We start from the raw sequence: 23,523 nt of genomic DNA, 5'->3' as shown, positions 1-23,523 counted from the left end.
CCTCTAGTCCACCATCTCGACCCTACACCTGCCAAGTCCGACAGTTCCCTCTTCGTCCTCCATCAAAGCACGGTTGAGGCGCATCTCCTGCTGTACGTCGACGACATTGTACTTGCTGCCTCGATGACGGAACTCCTACATCGCATCATCGACCAACTCCGTCTTGAGTTTGCGATGAAAGATCTCGGACCCGTCCACTTCTTCCTCGGCATCCAGGTCCGGCGAACGGCGACTAGCTTCTTCCTGTCCCAGGCGCAATATGCTGATGAAGTACTCGAGCGTGCCGGCATGACGAGCTGCACGCCCGCCTCCACGCCGGTTGATGTCAAGGGCAAGGTCTCCTCCAACACAGACACGCCGGTGTCTGATCCGACATTGTATCGCAGCATCGTTGGCGCGCTCCAATATCTCACCCTCACGTGCCCGGACCTCACCTACGCCATGCAGCAAGCCTTCCTGCATATGCATGATCCTAATGATGGGCACTGGACACTGGTGAAACGGATCCTTCGCTATGTTCGTGGTACAAGTGCCAAGGGCCTACAGCTACGGCGATCCACTTCACCGACGCTCGTCGCCTACTCGGACGCGGACTGGGCAGGATGCCCAGATACGCGCCGCTCGACGTCGGGCTTCTACGTCTTCTTCGGCGACTCCCTGGTGTCATGGTCCTCCAAGCGCCAAGCCACCGTGTCGCGTTCCAGCGCGGAGGCCGAATACCGTGGCGTGGCGAACGCTGCCGCTGAGTGCTGCTGGCTTCGTCATCTTCTCGGCGAGCTCCACGTCAAGGTTGACAAGGCGACGCTCCTGTACTGCGACAACGTGTCCGCGGTCTACCTTACGGACAACCCAGTTCACCATGGCCGCACCAAGCACATCAAGCTGGATGTTCACTTTGTCCGGGAAAAGGTGGCCATTGGTGAAATCCGGGTTCGCCATGTTCCTACGCAACAGCAGATCGCCGATATCATGACCAAGGGCCTGCCCAAGATGCTGTTCGAGGATTTCGGGTCCAGTTTGTGCATCGCTGATGGCGCACGAACTGCGGGGGTGTCAAAGTGGCTGATCACGCTGTATTGTGGATAGGCTAGTTCAGTTACTTGACCGAGTCTTTCGGCTGTACCTACGGCACTCTCCACGATCCGTTTTTACTGGTGATCGTTGGCACTCGAGTGGGCGCCGGCCTGTATATGTACATGTTCCATGAGATCAATACGTGTGCGTTGTTCCACACTCTCATTCACACCGCGGCCCGCCGGCCGTGACCCTCGCCGCGCACGATCTCCCAACCTGGTGAGCTCAATCCCGGGCATGCTCGCCGTACCACGTTCTAACCCGTGCTCGTGTTTCCACTTGCCCCGGAGGCGCCAGGGATGAAACGCCCTTTTTTTGTGTGCCGCCGCCGCGGAAGGCCGGCGTCCCCCACCACTCCGGCTTCCTCGCCGCCGGCCAAGCTCGTCGCCCCTCGACCCCTCGGTGAGCATCCGAGCCGCACCTCGTTCTCTCTTAGCCGGTTAGCCCCTAGGACAAGGACAACTCGCACCGCACGGGCATAGAGTTACTCACCCTCCAGTGTCCTAGGCTCCTAGCGCGTGGGGTTGGGGCCTAGCGATTTCGCCTCGTCCCAGCGGTGCTGCTGCGCGCTGACCCCGCTTCCTCCCTGGTTCAGCTGGCCACCGCCGCCATTATCGAAGCCCCTGCTCTTCGATTTACTAACGCTCAACTCTCAAATCTCAATCTAGCTGTTCCCTGCGCTGCCGAGATCCACGGTAGACAACTTTCCAGAAGCGTTCCCCGCCGATTTCATGGCATCCCGGGTGCCCGCGTCTTGCTCTGCGCCGTGCTCGCATGGACGCTCGCCCAATTCGAGCCCTCCGCGGCAGTGCCCAGGTGCGTGCGCCCGCTCCACTCTCCACCACTTTGCGGCCCACCCTCTGCTGCCCCCATCGTCACCGAAGCCGGTGCCGTAAGCCTCACAGCGCCACTCGAGACCGAGCCCGCCGCGCCCCCAGATATTACCTCCAGGCTCCAGACCTTGTGCGCTGGCGTCTCCAGGCTCGAGCGTCAAGCTCGGCCATGGCGAGCAAGAGCGCGAGCGCTCCGTGTCTCTGCTCTCCCTCCCTCCAAATGTCCATGTGTATGGCCATTCGATCGATGTGCTAAAGCAACTCTCTTGTTGTTGTTATTGTTGAAGGAATCGCCTGAGGTGGTCTCCTAGCGAGAATGTCGACCACCACCAGCACCCTGAGGATGAAGCTCCTTATCGACACCAAGGCAAACCGCGTGGTGTTCGCGGAGGCAGATAAGGACGCCGTCGACTTCCTCTTCTCCCTTCTCGCGCTGCCAGTGGCCACGATCGTCGAGATGCTCGGCAAGGGCTCCATGCCCGGAAGCTTCGGCAACCTCTACGGGAGCGTGGAGAAGCTCGACGACAGCTACGTCCTGCCCGGTGCCGAGAAGAAAACTGTCCTCCAGCCTGCGGTCGTGCCTTCGGCCGCGAGCACCAGCCGCAGCTCCCTCCTGCTGGCGCCGTCGTCCGGGCGGCCACGGAGCTTCTTCAGATGCGGGAACAGCCTCATATACAGCAGCTGCTTCAGCTACGTGACGGACACGAGGGACACGAGGTGTCCGAGCTGCAGCAGCAAGATGAACTCTGCACTCAAGTTTGTAGCTCCAGTAGCCGGCGGATCCGGGCACGACGTGCAGAAGGCCTCGTCCTCCACCTCCGCGGGAGCAGCCAAAGGGCTCGTCAAGGAGGCGGTGACATACACGGTGAGGGACGACCTCACCGTGGCCCCCATGTCCACCATCTCCACCATCACCCTGCTCAACACCGCCGGGGTCACCAACTTCGCCGCGCTCTTGGAGAAGACCGTGCGGCTTGGCTACGCCGAGGTGATCAGGAGATTTACCTTTTTCTTCAGAAAAATGGACATTTAATTGCCTTCTTATGCATCACATCATCGGTTTTCCTGAACTGAAGCACGCTTCGTTTGCTTATCCATTGCGCGTGTTTTGTTTGCAGGGTCTGGCGATTGTCAAGGCCTCGCTGCAGTCCAAGACCGTCCTCACCGACGTCTTCCTCGGCAACAAGCGTCCCCGCGGCTGTGCTTGAAGCTGAATCTCTCTAGCTCGCCGGTCAGTGCGCGGCTGAGCAGCTCAAGCGTATTTTGTGACAACCCGTTAGGCTCCTGTGTGAGTTCTGGATCGACTCTCCTGGGACCTAACCTGGTAGTATACTAGTATTAGGTTGTGTTGGCAACCCAGGCTTATGGTTGACCATGTATGGGTCTCTTTTGTTGCGGCTCAAACTCTTGGGTTAGTGTGTTATAGGTTAGGTTAGAGCTCTGGCGATGTCCTTGGTTTGGACCGGATGTGCCACTCGCGATCAGGCAATGCGTTGTATGCAGTCGTCGTTTGGTTCGCCTTGTTGCCTCCTCCAGTCCCTCCTAAGCGTAAACAGAATGTTTTTTTAGATAATAGATAAAATATTCGGTCTTTACGTCCAGTGACATACACAGCTCAATTATTACAACGTTTACGGAAAAAGAGCAACACTTGTTTACAAATAAGAACAACGAACTAGCACAGTCTATATAAGTGTTTCAATCCACTGTTAGCCTGCTACAACGAGACCATCTCAATTCTAGTGTTCAACGATGATAGTAAGTTTTTGTTGTGCTCATCACGCTGCAACTGCGTCCAAAAATATAGCTAGTATGTTCCTTTGAAAATAACCTACATAATAGAGTCATATTTAATTCTATAAAAAATAATGTCATTGCGGGTATTCCAGATGGCCCAGCATAGAGCAGCGACCCCAACCCAAATCAAATCACTAATCTCAATATTTTGATTAGAGAGCCAAGAACCAAATAAATGTCTAATGGATTTGGGTTGAGTTAGACCCGTAGCAAGAGACACCATTCTCCAAACCATTCTAGCATAATAACAATCTAAAAACAAATGTTGGATTGATTCATCCAAATTACAGCCAACACATTTCTGGCTGCCTTTCCAATTTTTCCTAGCAAGATTGTCTTTAGTTAAGACAACCTCTTTTTGTAAATATCAGAGGAAAATCTTAATCTTTAGAGGAACCTTAATCTTCCAGATTTTTTTATGTTTAAAAGGGGTATGAGTATTAATTAAATGCAGATACATAGAGCGGACCGTAAATAACCTAGATTTAGTTAAGTTCCATCTGAAAGAATCCGACCCATCCACTAGATTAAAAGGTGCTATCTGTACTACAAGATTAGACCAGTCTCTCAGTTTAGGTCCCAGCAATGTTCTCCAAAAAGAAATATTAAGAGGTTGAGAAGCCATAATTTTGGCCATCGTCCCATGAGGATCTCTCATAATATTATAAAGAGATGGATGTCTATCTTTGAAAGACATATTGTCTACCCAAGTGTCTTCCCAAAACCGCGTGGCACTTCCATCCTTAATAAAAAAAAGGTGCCATTGGTTAAGACCTCATCTTTAATCTTCATAAGTCCCCACCAAAAATGGGAATCATACAGTTTAGCCTTAACCTGCGTTAAAGATTTGGACCGCAAATACTTGTTCTTCAGCAAATCTTGCCACATACCATCTGTAGCACCCAAGGTGTTAATCTTTTAATTTAGTCACTAATCATCGCTTAAGCATGGTCATTAGTGTTAAGCTTTCTTGTTTAGCTACATATCATGTTAGCTCAGTCTTAATCCCTGTTTTCTGCCAAATCTAATGCTCAAATCAATTTTCGTCCAACACCAATTTTGTAGATCTTTTCTTCCTCTACAATTTTTATTTTGGCCAAAATCGAGCTAAGTTTCGTTGAACTATTTTTTTCTCCTGTGCTACCTGTAGCAGAACCGCCCAAATTAAACCAGCTTAAGCGCGTTAACTAATATCTTAATGGTTAATCAACTTACCATGCACTTAAAATGGTGTAATCCGGTCGTCTGTCGGGTTAAGGATCGAAAAACACTGGAAGTCTCGCACGAAGATGAGCACAGATGATTACAAGCAGACAAAATTTCTCAAATTTAATTTACAAAACAGAGCTTTACAAAATGAGTTTTAAACAAATTATCAGAGCTCAACATGCAGCGAAATTTAAATAGAAGTTTAGTTTGAAAACAACGATAACTACGAAGGCGTGAGGATATCACATCAAGCCCACCAATGTGAATCCTGATTAGCTCCAACCAGCAGCAGTTACCTGAAAACAGGGTAACAACAAATCCTGAGTATACTAATACTCAGCAAGACTTACCCGACTATGGTTTATACTTAGCCGACTCCTAGACATGCAAAGCTTTTTGGCTATGGAGTTTATTTTGCTGAAATCTGCTAATAGTGGATCCTTACTTTCAATATTTTAGCTCAAGTTTAATTTAACAAGTACCAACTAGATTTGCCTGAACACATAAAGCAAGCATGGTTGATCACATTAATCTTTCCAGAGTATCATAAACATATCTCATCACGTTGCCATTCTCATTCCACTTGTTTACTACGATGCGACAGAGAGATCAAGGCTCTCATAACCGCGAGTCACGGCGAATCGATCCGATTTAACCTTGCAAGGTGGACCTAACTCACACGACACATGCAAACCACGCCGGGCCACACGCATCAACTATTCTCGTCCTTACCACGACACTTAAACCAAGCCTGCCAAAACCCAGGTGAAGGGCCCCTCTCGGTGAACTCCCAGAGAACCCGGAGACGACATACACTCCAACACCCGCCATCATTTCTCTCCCAGAGTAGCAGGTCACAGTTCAAGCTATTGTTGTAAATCAGGTCTACAGCTTACCGGTTTCGACTACCTTCTACTTCCGGCATGTGGTTAGTACTGTTCAATCCTTGATCAACAGTGCCAACAATGGTACAGTCCTCAATCAACACAGGCGGAGGTTTACTTTCCATCCATTCCACCAAATTCAACTCCACCTGGTCTCCATTTTCTTTCATCATAAATTCATTCTCAAACCACTTTGCCATAAGTAAAATGACCTATATCTCGCGAGTGACAGGAATCACTCGACTTCTACCGAATCCTGATTAAGCATGGCAGTACTAACGACCTGCTCACTAGTAGAGTAACTGAGGAAACCTAGGGATCATGCATCTATAGTTTCATTCAACTCCTAGAAAACTTAATGCACAAATACATAAATAAACCATTGAATACTTAAATTAGGGGTTATGCTCCGGGGCTTGCCTGGGATAACACTGAGTCAGTGTTAGTACTAACAAGGCCTTGGGCCCTTCTGATTTTGAGCCGGGTCCTCGGTTGCTCCAGCGGGTCCTTTTCTCTTTAGGATGCATCCACCCAACACCGTTTTGTGGTTCGGTTCCGTCAGCACATGCTCCACGTCCACACGTTGTACGTCTGGCGTACCTAAATGATATGCAACGAGGCGAGTCCATGATCATAAAGAAAACAACACATGATGCATTGGTGCTCATGATGCAACACAATTACAAGAAGACCTGACTGGGCAATCATTTATCGAGTGAATACAACAACCAAGCTCAAAAGGCAAAGGAGTTGGTGCTACATACGAGAGTTTATTCAAGTATTTTAGCCTGAAGTGTTTCCTACTAAAAAGCATTACCAGCTTGTTTAGAAAAGGCTAAGCAAAGATATAAAGCAAGAAAGAACAAATAGGACAATTTATTTCACTAGCAAGCAACTTCAGCAAACCCAACAAAAGCAACCTACGAACTGATCATAACAGAGTTTGAATGATCTACAACTGAACAAAATACATTTCTAGAAAGTACACATGCAGAAAAAGGATTTACCTAACAACATAAAAGAAAACTAGAGCTGGAACTAAACAATGCAAAAACTTAACTTGCAGCCATGATTTAGTAACACACAATTACCAGCAAAACAAGCTATTGACAAAGCATGGAATAAAACTTTTCCAACATTTATTGATTACAAACAACATTTGTTTTGAACTTAGCAAGACAAGTTGAAAAAGAAAGATCTAAAAACATGCATACAGATTATGAGCCGAGGAATTTACAGTGAAATGCACATGCAAACTAACTGGAGACTCGAATTAGCTAGCAAGCCATTGGAACCAAGCAATGGTTGAAAAGATACATTACCGAAATAATTTCTTTAGCCACAATTATAAGGAACGCTGCAGCTAGAAACGAGATAAATGCAAACACCTAGCTTGCAGACCTAATCGAGCCACCCAAAACTTATCAGTAAGACAAGATATTGAAAGAACACGCAACAAAAATTTACAAACATTTATCGGTGACCGAAAACATTTATTTTAGCCCTAGGATAGAAATCAAGCTATAATAGATCCAAAAACATGCACAGAGACTATGCACCTGAAAATTTTTCAGTGAACTATACAAGCAAAGAGTAGGCTACCACAAAATTTTCAGGATTTTCAGGCAAAAAGAACGACAGATACAAAATAAACTAGCTTGAGCACAAACTAAAATTTTAGCAGGGGTAAAATTGATATTTCACATGCATGAATATTTTTCCTCTGAAGATCTTGATTTAAAAAACCAAACAAAATTTAGTTTGCATTTTTATCATTTTTCTACATTTTTCTACAAATTTTTCAGCCATTTAAATAAAATAAATAAAACCCTAAACCAGGGGCTGACAGCAGGGCCCCACATGTCAGTGGGAGCCGGCCCAGCCCCTCCCCTGTTTTTGCTTTGCTCTGCCCCGCCGTGGCCAGGCGGGCTCGCGGCGGCACGGCGCTGCCCCTGCCGGCGGTGGCCGTCCGGCGGCGCGGCTTGGCCGAACCATGGCCAGGGCGGCCAGGGGGGAAGCAGAGGCGCGCTGCGGGGTGGGGCAAGCACCAGCGCGGCCGGGCCGCGGCGGCAGGAGCAGGGCGGGCCGACGGCGATGCGGCGGCGTTCTGGCGCCGGTAGCGCAAGAACCCGAAGGGGAAGGGGTTGGGGAGGATGAGGGCGTTGCGTCCGAGCTCACAGCGGGCGTGATTTGGGCGAAGGGTAGCCAGAGAGGGGTCGTCAGCATGAGGGGCGGAGCTTCTACGGGACGGCAATGGCGGCTGGCGGTGGCGGGGCCGATTCGGCCAGTGTAGGGCTCGGCCGAGCTCGGGGATGGATGGATGAGGTCCGGGGCAAGGTTGCGCGGCTCTGGGTGCACAGAATCGAAGCGGGGCGGCGAGGTTTGGCCGGAGCACTGCCGGCGGTGGGCTCAATTCGTGCTCTGCTCCACGTGAACCCAAGGAGGAAGAAGAAAGGATGGGGAATGGATAGGGACGGCGCGGGGAGCGGATAAGAGCGGCGTGCGGAGTTCAAGGATCGCCAGCGTGCGCGACGCGTGGAGGAGGCTCGCCGACGGCAACAGTCGACGGTATGGGCGTCAGATGAGCACAGTGGCGCACAGGAGAACACAATACTCGATTTTGACCGGTTTTTGCTCGCGTTTGACCATCCGAAACTCAAACTTTGATATAGAAACTTAAAATTTGGCCAAAATAAAAGTTGTAGAGGAAGAGAAGATCTACAACTTTGCTTTTGGGCGAAAGTTGATTTGAGACTCGGATCAAGGAGAAAAACATGATCGAACACGGCTAAATTGATGTTTAATACGCAAACTCGATTAATGCTAATAACCTTGCTTAGATCCATAATTAGCGAGTTAAACACATGATTAGTGTCTCGATTAACACCGGGGTGTTACACTACCTGCTCTCCTGCTTCCTCCGTACCGCGTCCATGCCTACGACCCGGCACAGTCCGGCGACGACTCCAAGCGCCGGCAGCCCGGCGATTCTCGCCCTCTGCGTACGTGTCCGTCCTTATCCTTTCCCAGGCACCCCGTTCCTCTTTCCCCTTCCTCAACTTCTTCCAGCTCGGGTCGAGCTGAGCCGAGCCAGAGCAGACCGTCACCCCTTCGTCGATTCCGATCAGCTCGACTGACTGCTCCTCGATTCCTCTCGCAAGGAGCTGCGTCGGCCCCTCCCGCACCTTCTCTGCCGCTCCCCCGAGCGATTCCAGCCACTTCTCGGCTGGAATCAACCCCTCCACTATCAACCGCCATCAAAGCTTCTCTCGAAGCTCCGCCCCCAATGTCGACGACCCTCCTCCGGCCACCCCTCGCCCAAGCCAAGCCCCTGAACGGGTTCCCCTCGTCGCTCTGAAGCTTCCCGGTCTAGCCAACGCCGTCCTCCCTCGCCGGAAGCACCCCCGTGCGCTGCGCCCATGGCCGCCGGAGCATTGCTCTGCCGCGCCCCCACTTTTGGCCGTCCCCGACCCCAACTGAGACCACCCACAGGTAGCTCTTGTGTCCCTCGTGCTCCTCCACCACTTCCTGGCCGCCAGCATAGTTTCCTCTCGCCGAATCGAGCTCCCGAGCACCTCCTCTGTTCCAACTAGCGCCAAGGACCTTGGGCTGAAATTCAAACAAGTGCAGGAGGTTTTCTGCAATGTCATAGACTCATAGGAATAGTGTTTTAGGGACCAAATCGCTTGAAACTTTGAAAATCCGTAGAAAATAGTAGAAAAATGCTAAAAATGCAAAACCAGTTTTGTTAGCTTCATATTTTTATGCTCTATATGATAGAACCATGAGATTTTCTGTTTACTAATTTTTGCTGCGCCATTTTATTTATGCTATATAAATGCTTTTGTAGATTGTTAAATGCATAAATGGAGTTAGGAGCATGAGAAAAATATAAAACTAGTTGAGTTACCTTTGTTTTTGCGTGTAGTGCTTAAGAAAAATACTAAACTTTCTGTTTGGTTAATTGTTTTTACACTCCTTCTCAGCAGCTTATCATGCTGGTAAAATTTGGTTACCAGTTTATGATTGCAAGTTAAGTTTTTACTTTTTATCTGGTTCCTAGTGTTAGTTTTCCTTGTATGCGGTTACTAGGAAATGCTTTGTTGCGTGTTAACTCATTTGAGATCATATGTGGTTTGCTTTATATCGCTTGGTTCAATTTACCTTTCATGTTCCTGAATTAGGATCAAAATATGGTTTATTTTTCAAACAACTCGGTTCTACTGCTTGCAATAGTTTGACTTCAATTAATTCATGTACCATGCTTGTTGTGCTTACTATCTCTAAGATAGAGTTATGAGTTGAGTGGTTTAACCACTTTTGGTTGTGCAGTTTTGCTTAGACTATTAGAAAGGCTTTTGTAACTTGTTAGTTGAATAAATTGTCCTAATTGCTCTTTCTTGCTTTATGTCTTGCTTAGCATCCTTTAAATAAGTTAGTAATACTTCTTGTAGGAAATACTTCAGGCTAAAACAAATTGAATGAACTCTCGTGTTGTAGCACCAACCCAGTTTGCCTTTTGAGTGTGTATGCGGTGCTTACTCTATAAATGATTGCCCAGTCATGTCTTTCTTTTTAATCGCATTGCATTGCATTGCATCATCAGCACCCATGCAATTGTGACCTTATTCTTGCTTTGTATGCCTTTTAAATGCATCATGTGGTGTTTTTCTTAAGTTCATGCACTTGCATCATTGCATCTCACCTAGGTACGCTAGGTGTGCGATGCATGGATCTGAAGGGCAAGGTTGGAGCCGAGCCAGAAGATGGTGTAACGGTGGATGCATCTAGAAGATGGACGGATGGACCCGATGTGCATGACCAAAGGAAGATGCTCGCCAAGCGAGTATCATCTAACTAACACTGACTTAGTGTTACTCTCAAGCAAACCCCAGAGCGTAACCCCTAATTTTAGTATTCAATGTTTATTATATAATTATTGTGCATTTACGTTTCTAGGAGTTGATTGGAACCGTAGATGTATGATCCCTAGGTTTCTTCAGTTACTCTACTAGTGTGTAGGTCGTTAGTATTGCAATGCTTAATCAGAACTCGGTAGAAGTCGAGTGATTCCTGTCACTCGCGAGTTATAGGTCTTTGTTACTTCTGGCAAAGTACTTGAGAATGAATCAATGAGGAAAGAGAAATGAGGACCAGGCGGAGATGATTTTGGTTATGGATATAGAATGGATGGAAAGTAAGCCTCCGCCTGTGTCGATTGAGGACCGTACCGTTGTTGGCAGCGTTGACCGAGTTTGAACAGTACTAATCACATGCCGGAAGTAGGAGGTAGTTGAAACCGGTAAGCTAATTATCTGATTTGCAACGATACTTTGAACTGCGACCTGCTACTCTGGGAGTGGGATGATGGCGGGTGATGGAATGTATGTCACCTTCGGGTTCTCTGGGAGTTCGCTGTGAGGGGCCCATTCACCCGGATTTTGGCAGGCGTGGTTCAGACATCGGGGTAATGATGGGAACAGTTGACATATGTGGTCCGGCGTGGCTGCACGTGTCGTGTGAGTTAGGTCCACCTTGTAAGGTTAAATCGGATCGATTCGCCGTCTCTCTTGGTTAAGAGAACCTTGGTCACTTTGTCACATTGTAGTAAAGGTTTGAGATAAGAATGTAAAGGTGAGCATATGAGATGTCGGTGGTTTTTTGAAAAGATAATGTGATCAATCATGCGTGCTCTAGATGTTCAGACAAATCTAGTTGGTACTTGATAAACCTAAATTGAGCTAAAATATTGAAAGTAAGGATCCAATTTTTAGTAGCTTTTCAGCAAATAAACTCCAGAGCCAGATGCTTTGCATGTCTAGATAATGGGCTAAGTATACCCATAGTCGGGTAAGCCTTGCTGGGTATTAGTATACTCAGGGTTTGTTGTCACCCTGTTTTCAGGTAACTGCTGCTAGTTGGAGCTAACCAGGATTCACATCGGTGGGCTCGATGTGATGTCCTCATGTCATCGTAGTTATCGTTGTTTTTCTAAGCTAAACTTCTATTTAATTTCTGCTGCATTTTGAACTCTGATATTTTACGTAAACTTGTTTGTAAAACTCCGCATTGTAAATTAACTTTGACGACTTTTGTCTGCTTGTAATCATCTGTGCTCATCTTCGTGCGAGACTTCCAGTGTTTTTCAATCCTTAACCCAACAGACGACCGGATTACACCGTTTTAAGTGTGTGGTAACTTGATTAACCATTAAGATGATAGTTAGCGCATTTAAGCCAGTTTAATTTGGGCGGTTCTTCTACACCATCAGTGTTAAGCAAGTTCAAAATCCATTTTGCTAGAAGACATTTATTTTGTATTTGGAGGTCCAAGATGTCTAAGCCATCCTGATCTTTAGGGCGACAAAGGATGTCCCATTTAGCAAGCCGATATTTATGTTTTTCGGAAGATCCTTGCCAAAAGAATCTTGATCTGAAATGGTCAAGATTTTTCAAAACTCCTTTCAGAATTTCAGAAAAGGACATCATGAACATGGGAAGACTGCTAAGCACTGAATTTAGGAGAACCAATCATCCTCCATAAGACAGGTACTTAGCTTTCCAACAAGAGAGTTTTTTCTCAAATCTTTCTTCTACTTTATGCCACTCAGAATTGAGTAGATGTCTAGGGTGCATAGGTACCCCCCAAATATCTAAAGGGATATTCTCCAGCATTACAACCAAAGAGGGTGGTATATTCATCTTCCATCTCGTTAGCTGCACCATAACAGAAGATTTCACTCTTGTGGAAATTAATCTTTAACCCACACAATTGCTCAAAGGCACAAAGCAAAAGTTTCATATTTTTTGCTTGTTCTAGGACATGATCAAGAAAAATGATGGTGTCATCCGCATATTGGAGAATAGATAGACCATCATCAACTAAATGAGGAATGAACCCCACTTATTTGTCCATCGGACTTTGCTCTCTTAATAATGAGTGCAAGCATATCAGCCGCGATGTTAAATAAGATTTGAGACATCGGATCCCCTTGACGTAATCCTCTTTTAGTTTGAAAGTAAGTGTGGCAGAACCAGTTTGAATTATACCAGTTCGAGTGCACTAAACATCTAAAAGCACTTCAACCGGTATAACCACTGGTCTGTCGGGTAACATCCCGATAAAACCACTGAATATCGGATCGTAACACAAGTATACATCCCGCACGAAGGCGAGTCAGAGATACAACAATTCCACAGTATTTTACATCACATAGATAAGGGTGTAATTTAAATCAGAGTTGAAACTAGAAAGTTGAAGAACTTTAAAGAAGTTTTACAGAAACTAAGTGTAAAAGAAAAGTTCTGCAGCGGAAAGGTAAAACACGACTATACACAAACATCATAGGGTAGATGTCATGGTAAGCCCAAACATGACATTATTCATCCGATCCATAGCTGGTAGATGGTTCTCATTCCATAGACCAGCCAGCAGGTATAACACTAGGCCAAGTTAAGCTAGTGTTGGGGTCTCCCAAAGTTATTCCTGAAAACATGGTCACAAGCAAGACTGAGTATACTAATACTCAGCAAGACTGACCCGTCTAAGGGTATAACATAGTCCTTTAGCTAGACATGCAAGGCTTGTGAAGGCTCTGGAGTTTCTTTTGCTGAAAAGCAACAAAGAGTGGATCCTTAATTTCAAATTTTAGCTTTCAAGTTCTAGTTTCATTAACCATTCTAGATTTGCACCTATCTATACAAGCATGGTATAGAAATTATTTGCATCCAACAATATTGAGTATCATATTTGTTTCACTTCTTACTCTATGTGGCAAAGAGATTAAGCAGTCTCAATATCCGTGAGAGGCGGAATAGTTCAAACCGAATTCCAATCCTTGCAAGGTAAACCTAACACACACGCTTGGAGCACCGTTGGGTAACTCCCAAGCAACTGTTGGCTTCTCATTCCGGTTGATGGATCAGTGCCACTCTCCCCGACTATAGGGCACCACACCTCGTCCCTCATAGTCATAGTCGTAGCGCTACTTAACATAACTTTCAACATAAATTAACATTCCTATCCCTAAGAGAGAGTGGGAGGTATGTCCATTTGCTGGGCCGATCAGTTACTAGGCTTGCCGTGTACCATATTTACGGCATGTGGCTAGTACTTTCAAACGCTTAATCAACATTACCACACACTGCGGCCTTATCAAAATTGATCAACACAGACGGATTTCAAATGAAGCTTGTAACCAAATCCGTCCATAGTCCTTATAGTGATTGCAGAAAGTAAACAATCAACTCCTATAGGCTCGCGAGTGATAAGCAATCACTCGACTTCTACCGGTCCTATTAGCAAAGCATCTATTCGGACTCAGTTCTAGTGTTCAATCAATAGGTCCATATAATTATGCATCTAAGGTTTCCATTCAACTCCAATAACTTAAATGCACAAACAAATAGTAAAAATAAATTGCATAATTTAAAATAATGGGATTATGCACCGGGGCTTGCCTGGAGTGTGTTTATAAAGTCAGTGGACTTGAGTTCTTCCGAATCAGAGTTCGGGGCTTCAGTTAATTCAACAACTTCGGCCGGAGCTTCGGAGAAATCCTCGTTTGGTTTCTTGTAACATCCCAGTTTTCATCACGATTAAGGGGGAGTGTTGAAATTTATAATGCAAACTTCTAGAAGGTTCTATAAAAATATGAATAAACCATGGCGTAATTTTGTTCACCATGACAAGGTTCTAGAATGTTCCACAAGAATCATAAGAAGACAAGAAGCTTGGATATTTTCTCGTCATGGTAAAATTTAGAATTTTCTAGAATTAGATATTTGTAGGGAACTTAGATATTTGTAGGGAGCTTCCTAGATTGTGACAAGTGTCACTCATCCAAGAGGGTATGGGTGCCTATATAAGGAGGGTGCCACCCCTTGCCATGCCATACTACTCCACTCCATCCCACACACATCCAAGGGCATGGTAGAAGTGAGCATAGGTAGAGTGTGCTAGGTGTGTGATCCTTTGTTGCTTCATTAAGGTAAGCGTCTTTATAAGTGTTAGTCTCCCGGTTAAATTTAAGTACTTAGTGTATAAGTTGTGATCCATCGAAGGTTGGCTCTGCCACCCGGGATCACAAAAGGGTCTGGGCTTCATCGAAGGTTGGCTCTGCCACCCGGAAGCCAGCTCCATTTGTTGGTAGGCTCTGCCTCCCGGAAGCAAAAGGCGGCTCTACCGTCAAAAGGACCCGGTACACTAAGTAACTAGAAGCTGACCGACTCTGAAGTGAGTTGGTGTAGATCATCAACTTAGTAGGGCCACCTCCATTTCCAATAATCACTAAAGTAAAACTTAGGTTGCAATTAAACTAGCAACGTAAAATAATACTAACATTATACGAGGTATTACATAATTACTAGGCAATCTATCTTATACGCTTGCCTTGTGTTAGTACATTTGTTCCCCCCAATAACCAGCATACGCATGCTTGCACCTACGACAAAAATCATCTCGTTTCCATAAAAGCCTCTCAAGTCACCGTACCATGCCATAATTCCCAGACAATCATGACAGCGCCTACCTCCTTTGTCATAACTTCATCATTCCCTGGAAGCCACAGAGTACCCACACCATTGACCTTGAAAAGACCCGTCATGGCAGCACTCACCTCCCTAAAAATCGGGGTCGCCACGCACAGTGCCGGCCGAGATTTTTTTCCGCCGAACCGCCTCACCCTCTCGCTCTCGCTCGCGCACGCGCGACACGCCGGCCCCACGACGGGACCGCGCACTGCCGCCGGCATCACGCCGTGTCGCCCACTCCCGCGTCCCTACCTCGCCCACGCCGCTGCAGCGCCCTCGCCGGCTTTGCCGCCTCGGCGCTCACGCCTTCAGTGCTGCCACTGTTCACGTTGACGATGAGCTGCCGCAGCCCACGCCATCGCACGTCCTTGCACGACGCCGTTGCTGCTCTCCTCACCTGTAAAAGGAGCAAGGCCGTGACGAGCCCCGTCACCAGCCCAAGCACGCCGAGCCGCTTCGCTCCACCAGCTGAACCACTCCTCCCGAGCCCAACTCACTCACGAGACGAAGCTCCAACAATTGGTCCCCTTCCTCGAGCTGTTCCGCGCCAAGGTGAGATGGCAGGCAGCTCTCCCGACCATTAACTCCACAACAAAAGCCCAAAACACCCACCAGGCCGTGAGCACTTAATCCAAATCATTCTACCAACCAAAAAACTCAATATCTCCTTCATATCAACTCCTTTTTACGTAGCTCTTTTTCCTAAACTCTCCTCAAATCATATATTATCTATTCCTCTTATTTTCATCTCCATTTGAGCTTATTGCTTGCTTGTGTTTGTTTGCCGGTTGTGCCGTTTTCGCTCGTAGATCACGGAGTGACCGAGGAGGAGCCTGCCAAGGAGCCAGAAGACCCGTACCACGAGCAGGAAGCCGCCGCCGCCGACGCGTACGCAAGCGAAGGCAAGTTTCATCGACCCCTACGTGAGCGGTTGCATCCATGTGAGGACGTTTAGCTGTAGCCTGGGTCTAGGATCGATTACATATACCAGTACTTGAGTGATTGAGTGTGCTCATGCATGCATCTGAGTAGTCATGCATATCCAGAGCTGATAATAGGATACGAAGGGATCTGGCTGAGACCAGGGCAGCTGGGTATGCTGGAGCCGGCGCTACCGTGGTGGTAGACTGGCAGCTGAGTGCTACCGTGGTGGTAGGCTCGAGTTGATATGTTGAGGGATGGTTGCTGCCCTGGTGAACCATAAGGACCGAGTTGTTTTGACATCTCACCTAGCTTACTTTAGTACGACCACAGGTTCCGGTATGGGCCGGACTTAGCCTAATCCCACTGGTTAGCCTGACGGTCGCAGGGATGGTTTACGGGTATAGACCATTGGGGTCAGGACCCGAGGGTTTGTGCGGCCGGGCTGGGGCGTGACCACGGCTGGGTGTCGGCTATGTCGGTTGTCCGTTCGGGCAGCCGAGCGTGTGGGTACAGTGTACGACCTCTGCAGAGTGTATAATCCATTCGAATGGTCCGTGCCCACGGTATGGGCAGGCTACGGTGTGGTCCTGACAACTAGTGAGCTACCTATTGTGGGTTGTGTTGGGAAGGTGTTGCATACCATTAGTTGCATTGCTAATGCATTTTGCTCAATGTGCGTCGTGCATGACATTTCCCCTCCCGTAGGGTGAGGTGGAGCTTGCTGAGTACTTTTGTACTCACCCCTGTTGATTTTTCTCCAGAGGATCCTGACTTTGTGCCAGAAGACTACGAGTAGATCGTGTCCGCACCCAAGCTGATCGAGTGGAGCCGTGATGGATGAAGAGCTAGTCCTGCATGTCGCTATGCTAGTTGTTATCCTATGGTTGTTCTGTGTAGCTTTGTGTTGTCACTTTACTCCTCATGTACGTGTTAAATAAAGCTCTGTATGACTCTGGACTCCACTTGATGTAACATGTATTATGCCGGAGACCTTATTCGGTAATTAATACATGGTTTAGCCTTGATCTTCGGGTCGGGGCGCTTCAGGTGGTATCAGAGCCATGCTTGGCTGTAGGACGCGAACCGGTAGTAAACGATGACCGTAGGAGCCCTAGGATGGTCAATCCTTGAAAATATATTACTCCTTAAACTTTATCCTTGTTATGCTAACCCTACCCTTGAAAATCAGATGGCGGATGACTGGACCACCACCTACTGCATCAACGAAGATGGATTCCCCAGGGTGCTTTATGCTGCCACGGTGCGACTTGGTATTCCGGAACGACCGGAGTACGTGGGTCGCGAGTTCGTGGAGCATGGCACCGAAAGCTGTGAGGTCACTATCCATATTGGTGCCAGTGATAAGTACTTGGAGATGCAACCCTGGAGCGTCACCGCCACTGGAGCCTGTATGCCTGACACCATTCAACTTGCAGCTCGCAAGGCGCTGCGGTACTTGTGCCAGATGTTTGAATGGCACTTGGGTTCCACTCCCATGAAGTACTTTCCCCCGCTGGATCGAAACCGTCCTGCTTGGGCGGCGAGGATCCGCAACCTGGAGAGCCCCGCAGGGACAGAGAAGAACCCCACAGTTGTCGCTATGTCTGGCTATTTGCTTAGCCTCGACGATTTGTGCGACCAACTGCATCAGCGTGTGAGAGATTTAATCCAGCGTGCTGAGGGAGCGGAGTCACGTTGGCGTAAGGCTAAACTGGCTGTAGCCCAGGCAGAAGCCCGAGCAGCCGAAGCTGAAAGCCGCCTTGCCATGGCCGAAGAGAACCTTTGGGAGCAGGCAGATCGCCACAGTCAGCTCCTTAGGGGTGTCTACCTAGTGGACCGTGCCAAACGCAAGGAATGCCATCCCAGGACTGCCGCGGAGCTGCCAATCCTAGAGGGAGTTCCGCTATGTTCCTCGTCCCAACCGCGCAGGAGGATTTGTGAATCAGTGCCGCCCACGCCTCCCGCATCTCCCCGAGATCCCAGAAACAGTGACCCCGAAGACCGTGTTGTAGGGTTCAGTAGTCGAGTCGTCCCGGCCGACCCTTAAAAGTCGAGCCGCGTTATTGTAATCCGTCGTGTCATGTATCCCTGCTTGTTTGAATGAATGCTTGTGTGGTGCTTGAATGATTCGTTTGTGTTGTGTGCTATTATACAAATCTACCCCAGCAATATACTAGGGGAGTCACCTAATCTTGCCCTCCTTGACCGTAGATGTCTCGTCGCTCGAGCCGAGTCCAGGGACTCCATGCTCAGGAAGACGGTGATGAGGTCAACCCGAGAAACCAAGCCCCTCTGAATGTAGCCCCAGAAGCACCAGAAAATGGACACCTACCGCCGTTACCTCCACGTGCCCCAGCACCCATTGATCTGGCAGCCCTATTACAGCAGCAGAACCAACTCCTCCAAGTTCTTGTGACCACTCTCACAGCCCAAGCTCAAGGCAATCCTGGCAATAATAGACCTGCAATGCATCATAATGGCAATGGCAGCAGAATTGCAGATTTCAACCGCTTGCAGCCACCTAAGTTTGGAGGATCTGATAACCCCATTGAGGCAGATGATTGGCTGCGAGAGATTGAAATGAAGCTCGAAGTGGTCCATGCAGATGATAGAGACATGGTTTTGCTCGCAGTACAGCAGTTAAAGGGACCAGCCCTTGCTTGGTGGCAGAGTTACCGGGAAATAAATGAAAACGCTAATGAGATGGTATGGGCTGACTTTGTCAAGATCTTCAGAGAACATCACATTCCCAGCAGTGTTATGAAGCTCAAGAGGGATGAGTTCAGAAAGCTTCGTCAAGGTGGTATGACTGTGACAGAGTATCTTCATAAGTTCACAGAGTTGTCTCGTTATGCACCAGAGGATATCAATGATGACGAGAAGAAGCAAGAAGCCTTTCTTGGTGGGCTTAACCCTGAAATCAGGACCTTGGTTGAAGTCACCACCCACAGTGACTTTAATGCTATGGTCAACAGGGCCATCACCACTGAGAGAAACAGAAAGGCAGAACTCAGTGAGCGCAAACGTCGGTTTGAAAGCAAGAAGCCCCAGCAGTTGGAGAAGTTTCAGAGGACCCAGTATCCGGCTCACTCAGGTCCAAGGAGCCAGGGTGCCTTTTCATTCAAAGCGCAGCCCGGTTCTTTCCAGAAGCCCACTCAGTCAGCTCCTGTTATGAAGACCCAGAGTACCTTCCGCACCCAACAGACTGGCGGAAGTCAAGTAACCAATGTGAAGACCTGTTTCCACTGCCGTGAAGCCGGACACTACAAAGCCAACTGTCCATATCTCAGTCAGCCCGCTCCTTCTGTTTTCTCCAACTCTGTTCAAGGACCAAAGCAGCCAACTGGAGCCAATCGTGCAACACCAGCTAAGAGCCAGCAACAGTCCTTCGGCAAGGCAAAAGTGAATCATGTGAATGCTGAAGAAGCAGAGGATGCACCAGGAGTGATTCTCGGTGAGTTTCTGGTCCAATCAGCTCTAGCCTCAGTGCTTTTTGATTCTGGAGCATCGCATTCCTTTATATCCTCCCACTTTGTGGAAAAACATGATATACCTACTATAGCCCTTAAGAGGCCACTAATGACCCGTTCCCCTGGAGGTCATATACCTTGCCACTTAGGTGTTTTAGATATCCCTATAAACCTAAGTGGGGTAGTATTCCTTGCCGACCTAGTAGTCCTTGCTTCCAAAGGGATAGATGTCATACTCGGTATGGACTGGCTCACCAAGCACCGCGGAAACATAGCCTGTGCTGAGAGAGCCGTGACAGTCACCAACCGCCAAGGGTTAACAGTCACATGCCAAATCCAGCCTAGCCTGTCAGACTCCATGGTGAACCATATCCAAGCAGAATCCCCAGAAGAGGTGCCAGTAGTTCGGGAGTTCGCAGATGTGTTCCCAGATGAATTACCCGGTATGCCTCCAGAAAGAGATGTAGAGTTCACTATTGACTTAGTCCCTGGAACCAAGCCTATAGCAAAGAATGCCTATCGGTTAGCAGCCCCAGAGCTTGCCGAGTTGAAGAAGCAGCTTGAAGAGCTTCAACAAAAGGGATTTATTAGACCCGCTGCTTCTCCTTGGGGAGCCCTAGTGCTCTTTGTGAAGAAGAAAGATGGAAGCATGAGACTTTGTGTGGACTACCGTGATCTGAATGCAGTCACCATCAAGAACAAGTACCCTCTGCCTCGGATTGATGACCTATTTGATCAGCTGAAGGGAGCTAAGTTCTTCTCCAAGATAGATCTGAGGTCAGGTTATCATCAGCTCAGAGTGCGATAAGAGGACATATCTAAGACAGCCTTCAGGACCCGTTATGGCCAGTATGAGTTCACAGTGATGCCTTTTGGTCTGACCAATGCCCCTGCCTTTTTCATGACACTCATAGGTAATGCATTTTGCTCAATGTGCATACCATTAGTTGCATTGCTAATGCATTTTGCTCAATGTGCGTCGTGCATGACATTTCCCCTCCCGTAGGGTGAGGTGGAGCTTGCTGAGTACTTTTGTACTCACCCCTGTTGATTTTTCTCCAGAGGATCCTGACTTTGTGCCAGAAGACTACGAGTAGATCGTGTCCGCACCCAAGCTGATCGAGTGGAGCCGTGATGGATGAAGAGCTAGTCCTGCATGTCGCTATGCTAGTTGTTATCCTATGGTTGTTCTGTGTAGCTTTGTGTTGTCACTTTACTCCTCATGTACGTGTTAAATAAAGCTCTGTATGACTCTGGACTCCACTTGATGTAACATGTATTATGCCGGAGACCTTATTCGGTAATTAATACATGGTTAAGCCTTGATCTTCGGGTTGGGGCGCTTCATTTCTGGATGATCTCGTATGTTCCGTCTGCTAGTGAGTTTGTTTCTATATGCAATGCAATATTTGAAAATTAATGAAGTGCTTGAGTATAGCTTTCCTTCACTAAAGAGTTGAAAACCATTTAAGATTAAACTTAAAAGTATTATTTTATTTGGTAAAGGTTTATAGAGTAAAAGGAATACAAAGAATTCCATGAAAAAGGGTTTTTTATTTTTACAAAATAAACCACATAAAGGTTTTTAAATAAATCTTTTAAGATATAAACAAAACATAGAGAAGAAAATTTTAAAAGCAAGTATTAAAGTCCATTAATGAGTTTTGAAAATTTTTGTAAAACTTGACATGTGTCAAAGGACACATAGTTCAAAGCTCATTTGAAACATGGCTCTAAAATAAAAGTTATAAACAAAAAGAGCCATATTCTAATCCTATTTTTTAGAATTAAATACACAAAGATTTAGCAAAACTTCATAACATCAAACTTGTAAAGCTAATTACAAGGAAAACAACAAAATTGGTTTGGCATTTTTTTTATTTTTCTAGGAATTTTTGAAGTTCAATGCAAAGAGAACAAAAGGATAAAGGTCTTTTTGCAGAAAGGACCCTAAAAGTTTTTGAATCAAAGCAATTGGGTCCCTGGGTCGGGTCAGAGGGGAGGAGAGGGGTTGATCGGCCGATTCTGGGGACGGCGATCACCGGCGGCGAGGGAAAAGGGGCCAGGGTCTCGAGGGGGCCTAGGCGCACCTGTGGGTGGGTTTGATTGGGACTCGGAATGGCCGGAGAAGTTCGTCGGCGATGCACAGGGCGCGACGGCGGGGGTAAGCAGCGGCGAGAGTGCTTCGGCGCAGGATGGGCGGCGAGGAGCAGCGGGTGAGCTTCACGGGGCCACTGCGAAGCTTGCTCGGGGTTTGGGGTGGTTGGGGAAGGGCGGTGGCGATGGATCAGCGATGACAGAGCTCGCCGAAGTAGGAGTTGAAGGGCGGCGGTGGTGGCTAACGGTGCTGGGGCTCTGGTCGGGCTTTTATAGGTCGGGGATTGGAAGGGGATGAGTACCAGGAGGGTCTGGGGATCGAGTTGGACAGCAGAGGAGGACGGATTGGCAACGGTACTGGTATTTCCGTGGGCGCCGGTGAGGTGGCGCGGTGCGGCGGCGTGGCGCATGCTCGAATGGCCAACAAGGGCAGCTGGGGCGGCGGCGGGGGCTTTAGGGCGACGCGTGGAGTTGGTGGATGGAGATCCGAGGCGGTGCTGTGAGTCCAGGGGTGAAAACAGCGGCGGCGCGCTCGCCGGGGAAGAAAAACAGAGGCGGGGGTCTAGGGGCGTGGCGTGGCGGGCTCGCGCGGGCCTGCAGAAGAGAGGGTGGGACCAGGAGGACTCCAGGGAGGCCGGGGTGGCACTCCAGAGGCGGCGAGACTAAGCCACGGCGGGGGGAAACCGCCGGTGGCGGCGGCCTGCCGAGTCCCCAGCCGTCGGGAGGTAGAAGATGAACTGGAGGACTTGTTTGTAAAATGGAAAAAGTTTAGGGGGCTATCTGTACACTAAAAATTCCCGTTGATCTAGGGCTCAAATGAAAATATGCCCAAAATGAAAATTGTTTAGTTTTTCAAAACCTACAACTTTCATGTTGTTTAAATTTGCACTAGATCAAAGGATTTTGAAATATTTTCAAAATTTTGAAAGAACTCTATTTAATAAAGGAAAATTACTTTTTGATAGCAAATTCATCACAATTTTGGACTTAAATGCAATAAAGCTGCCAAAATCATGATTACTTGCATTTTTCAAGAAAACCCTTCAAAATTTTGAAATTACTCCCTAAGTTAAAACTTTTTTTGCAAAAAGGGGGCTAGTAATTTTGTATAATTATGAATATACCCCTAATTTGCACTGTAAATTTTTGACTAACAAACAAAGGTAAACACACAACTCACACATTATCCTATGTTCTATGATGATAGACACCTGAGGTGTCACAGTAAGGACTAATATCATCGTTGACTTTAATCCCTATGCTTCCTCCCGTAACCATTTCTTCAATCCATCTACACCATTTTGAAGAAAATCCTTTCATGCGTAGAGTTTGTTGGAGAAATGACCACTTTACTTTATCGTAGGCCTTCTCAAAATCAATTTTGAAAATGACCCTGTTTCTTTTCTTGGTATGAAGTTCATGGATGGTCTCGTGGAGGATGACACCACTTTAGATTTGTTCGAAGTTGTATTGATCTTTTTATAGATAATGGAATAGTCATGTCCCGACCTCTGTATCGCAAGTTATATCCAGCTCTTATTACAAAGTAAACACCACCACATCCAGGCCCTGTTTAGTTGCCATCAAAATTCCAAAACTTTACAAGATTTCCTGTCACACCAAATTTTTCTACGCATGCATGAAGTATTAAATGTAGTTAAACAAAATAACTAATTACACAATTTAACTATAATTTGCGAGACGA

At 47.4% G+C, this 23,523-nt stretch overlaps 2 protein-coding genes across 2 annotated transcripts; both read left to right on the top strand.

Moving 5' to 3' along the window:
• Positions 1–123: 123 nt before the first annotated feature.
• Positions 124–1,086, top strand: LOC120709619 (uncharacterized mitochondrial protein AtMg00810-like). Its single transcript, XM_039995303.1, has one exon. It carries the CDS (start codon positions 124–126, stop codon positions 1,084–1,086), a length of 963 nt encoding a protein of 320 aa, XP_039851237.1.
• A 267-nt stretch (positions 1,087–1,353) lies between these two features.
• Positions 1,354–3,423, top strand: LOC120710463. Its single transcript, XM_039996146.1, has 3 exons — positions 1,354–1,476; positions 2,195–2,895; positions 3,026–3,423. Exons 2-3 carry the CDS (start codon positions 2,224–2,226, stop codon positions 3,113–3,115), a joined length of 762 nt encoding a protein of 253 aa, XP_039852080.1. The 5' UTR covers positions 1,354–1,476; positions 2,195–2,223; the 3' UTR covers positions 3,116–3,423.
• The last annotated feature ends 20,100 nt before the right edge of the window (positions 3,424–23,523 follow it).

This window comes from Panicum virgatum, chromosome 5K, assembly GCF_016808335.1.
Source record: "Panicum virgatum strain AP13 chromosome 5K, P.virgatum_v5, whole genome shotgun sequence".
Taxonomy (NCBI): domain Eukaryota; kingdom Viridiplantae; phylum Streptophyta; class Magnoliopsida; order Poales; family Poaceae; genus Panicum; species Panicum virgatum.
This window is presented reverse-complemented; position numbering and strand designations above follow the sequence as displayed.

What these genes read in the sequence shown, in the direction of transcription:
- LOC120709619 (XM_039995303.1), top strand. Translation starts at nt 124, where the DNA reads ATGACGGAACTCCTACATCGCATCATCGACCAACTCCGTCTTGAGTTT.
- LOC120710463 (XM_039996146.1), top strand. Translation starts at nt 2,224, where the DNA reads ATGTCGACCACCACCAGCACCCTGAGGATGAAGCTCCTTATCGACACC. An exon ending in TGCGGCTTGGCTACGCCGAG is followed by an intron (nt 2,896 to 3,025) that starts GTGATCAGGAGA and finishes TTTTGTTTGCAG; the next exon opens with GGTCTGGCGATTGTCAAGGC.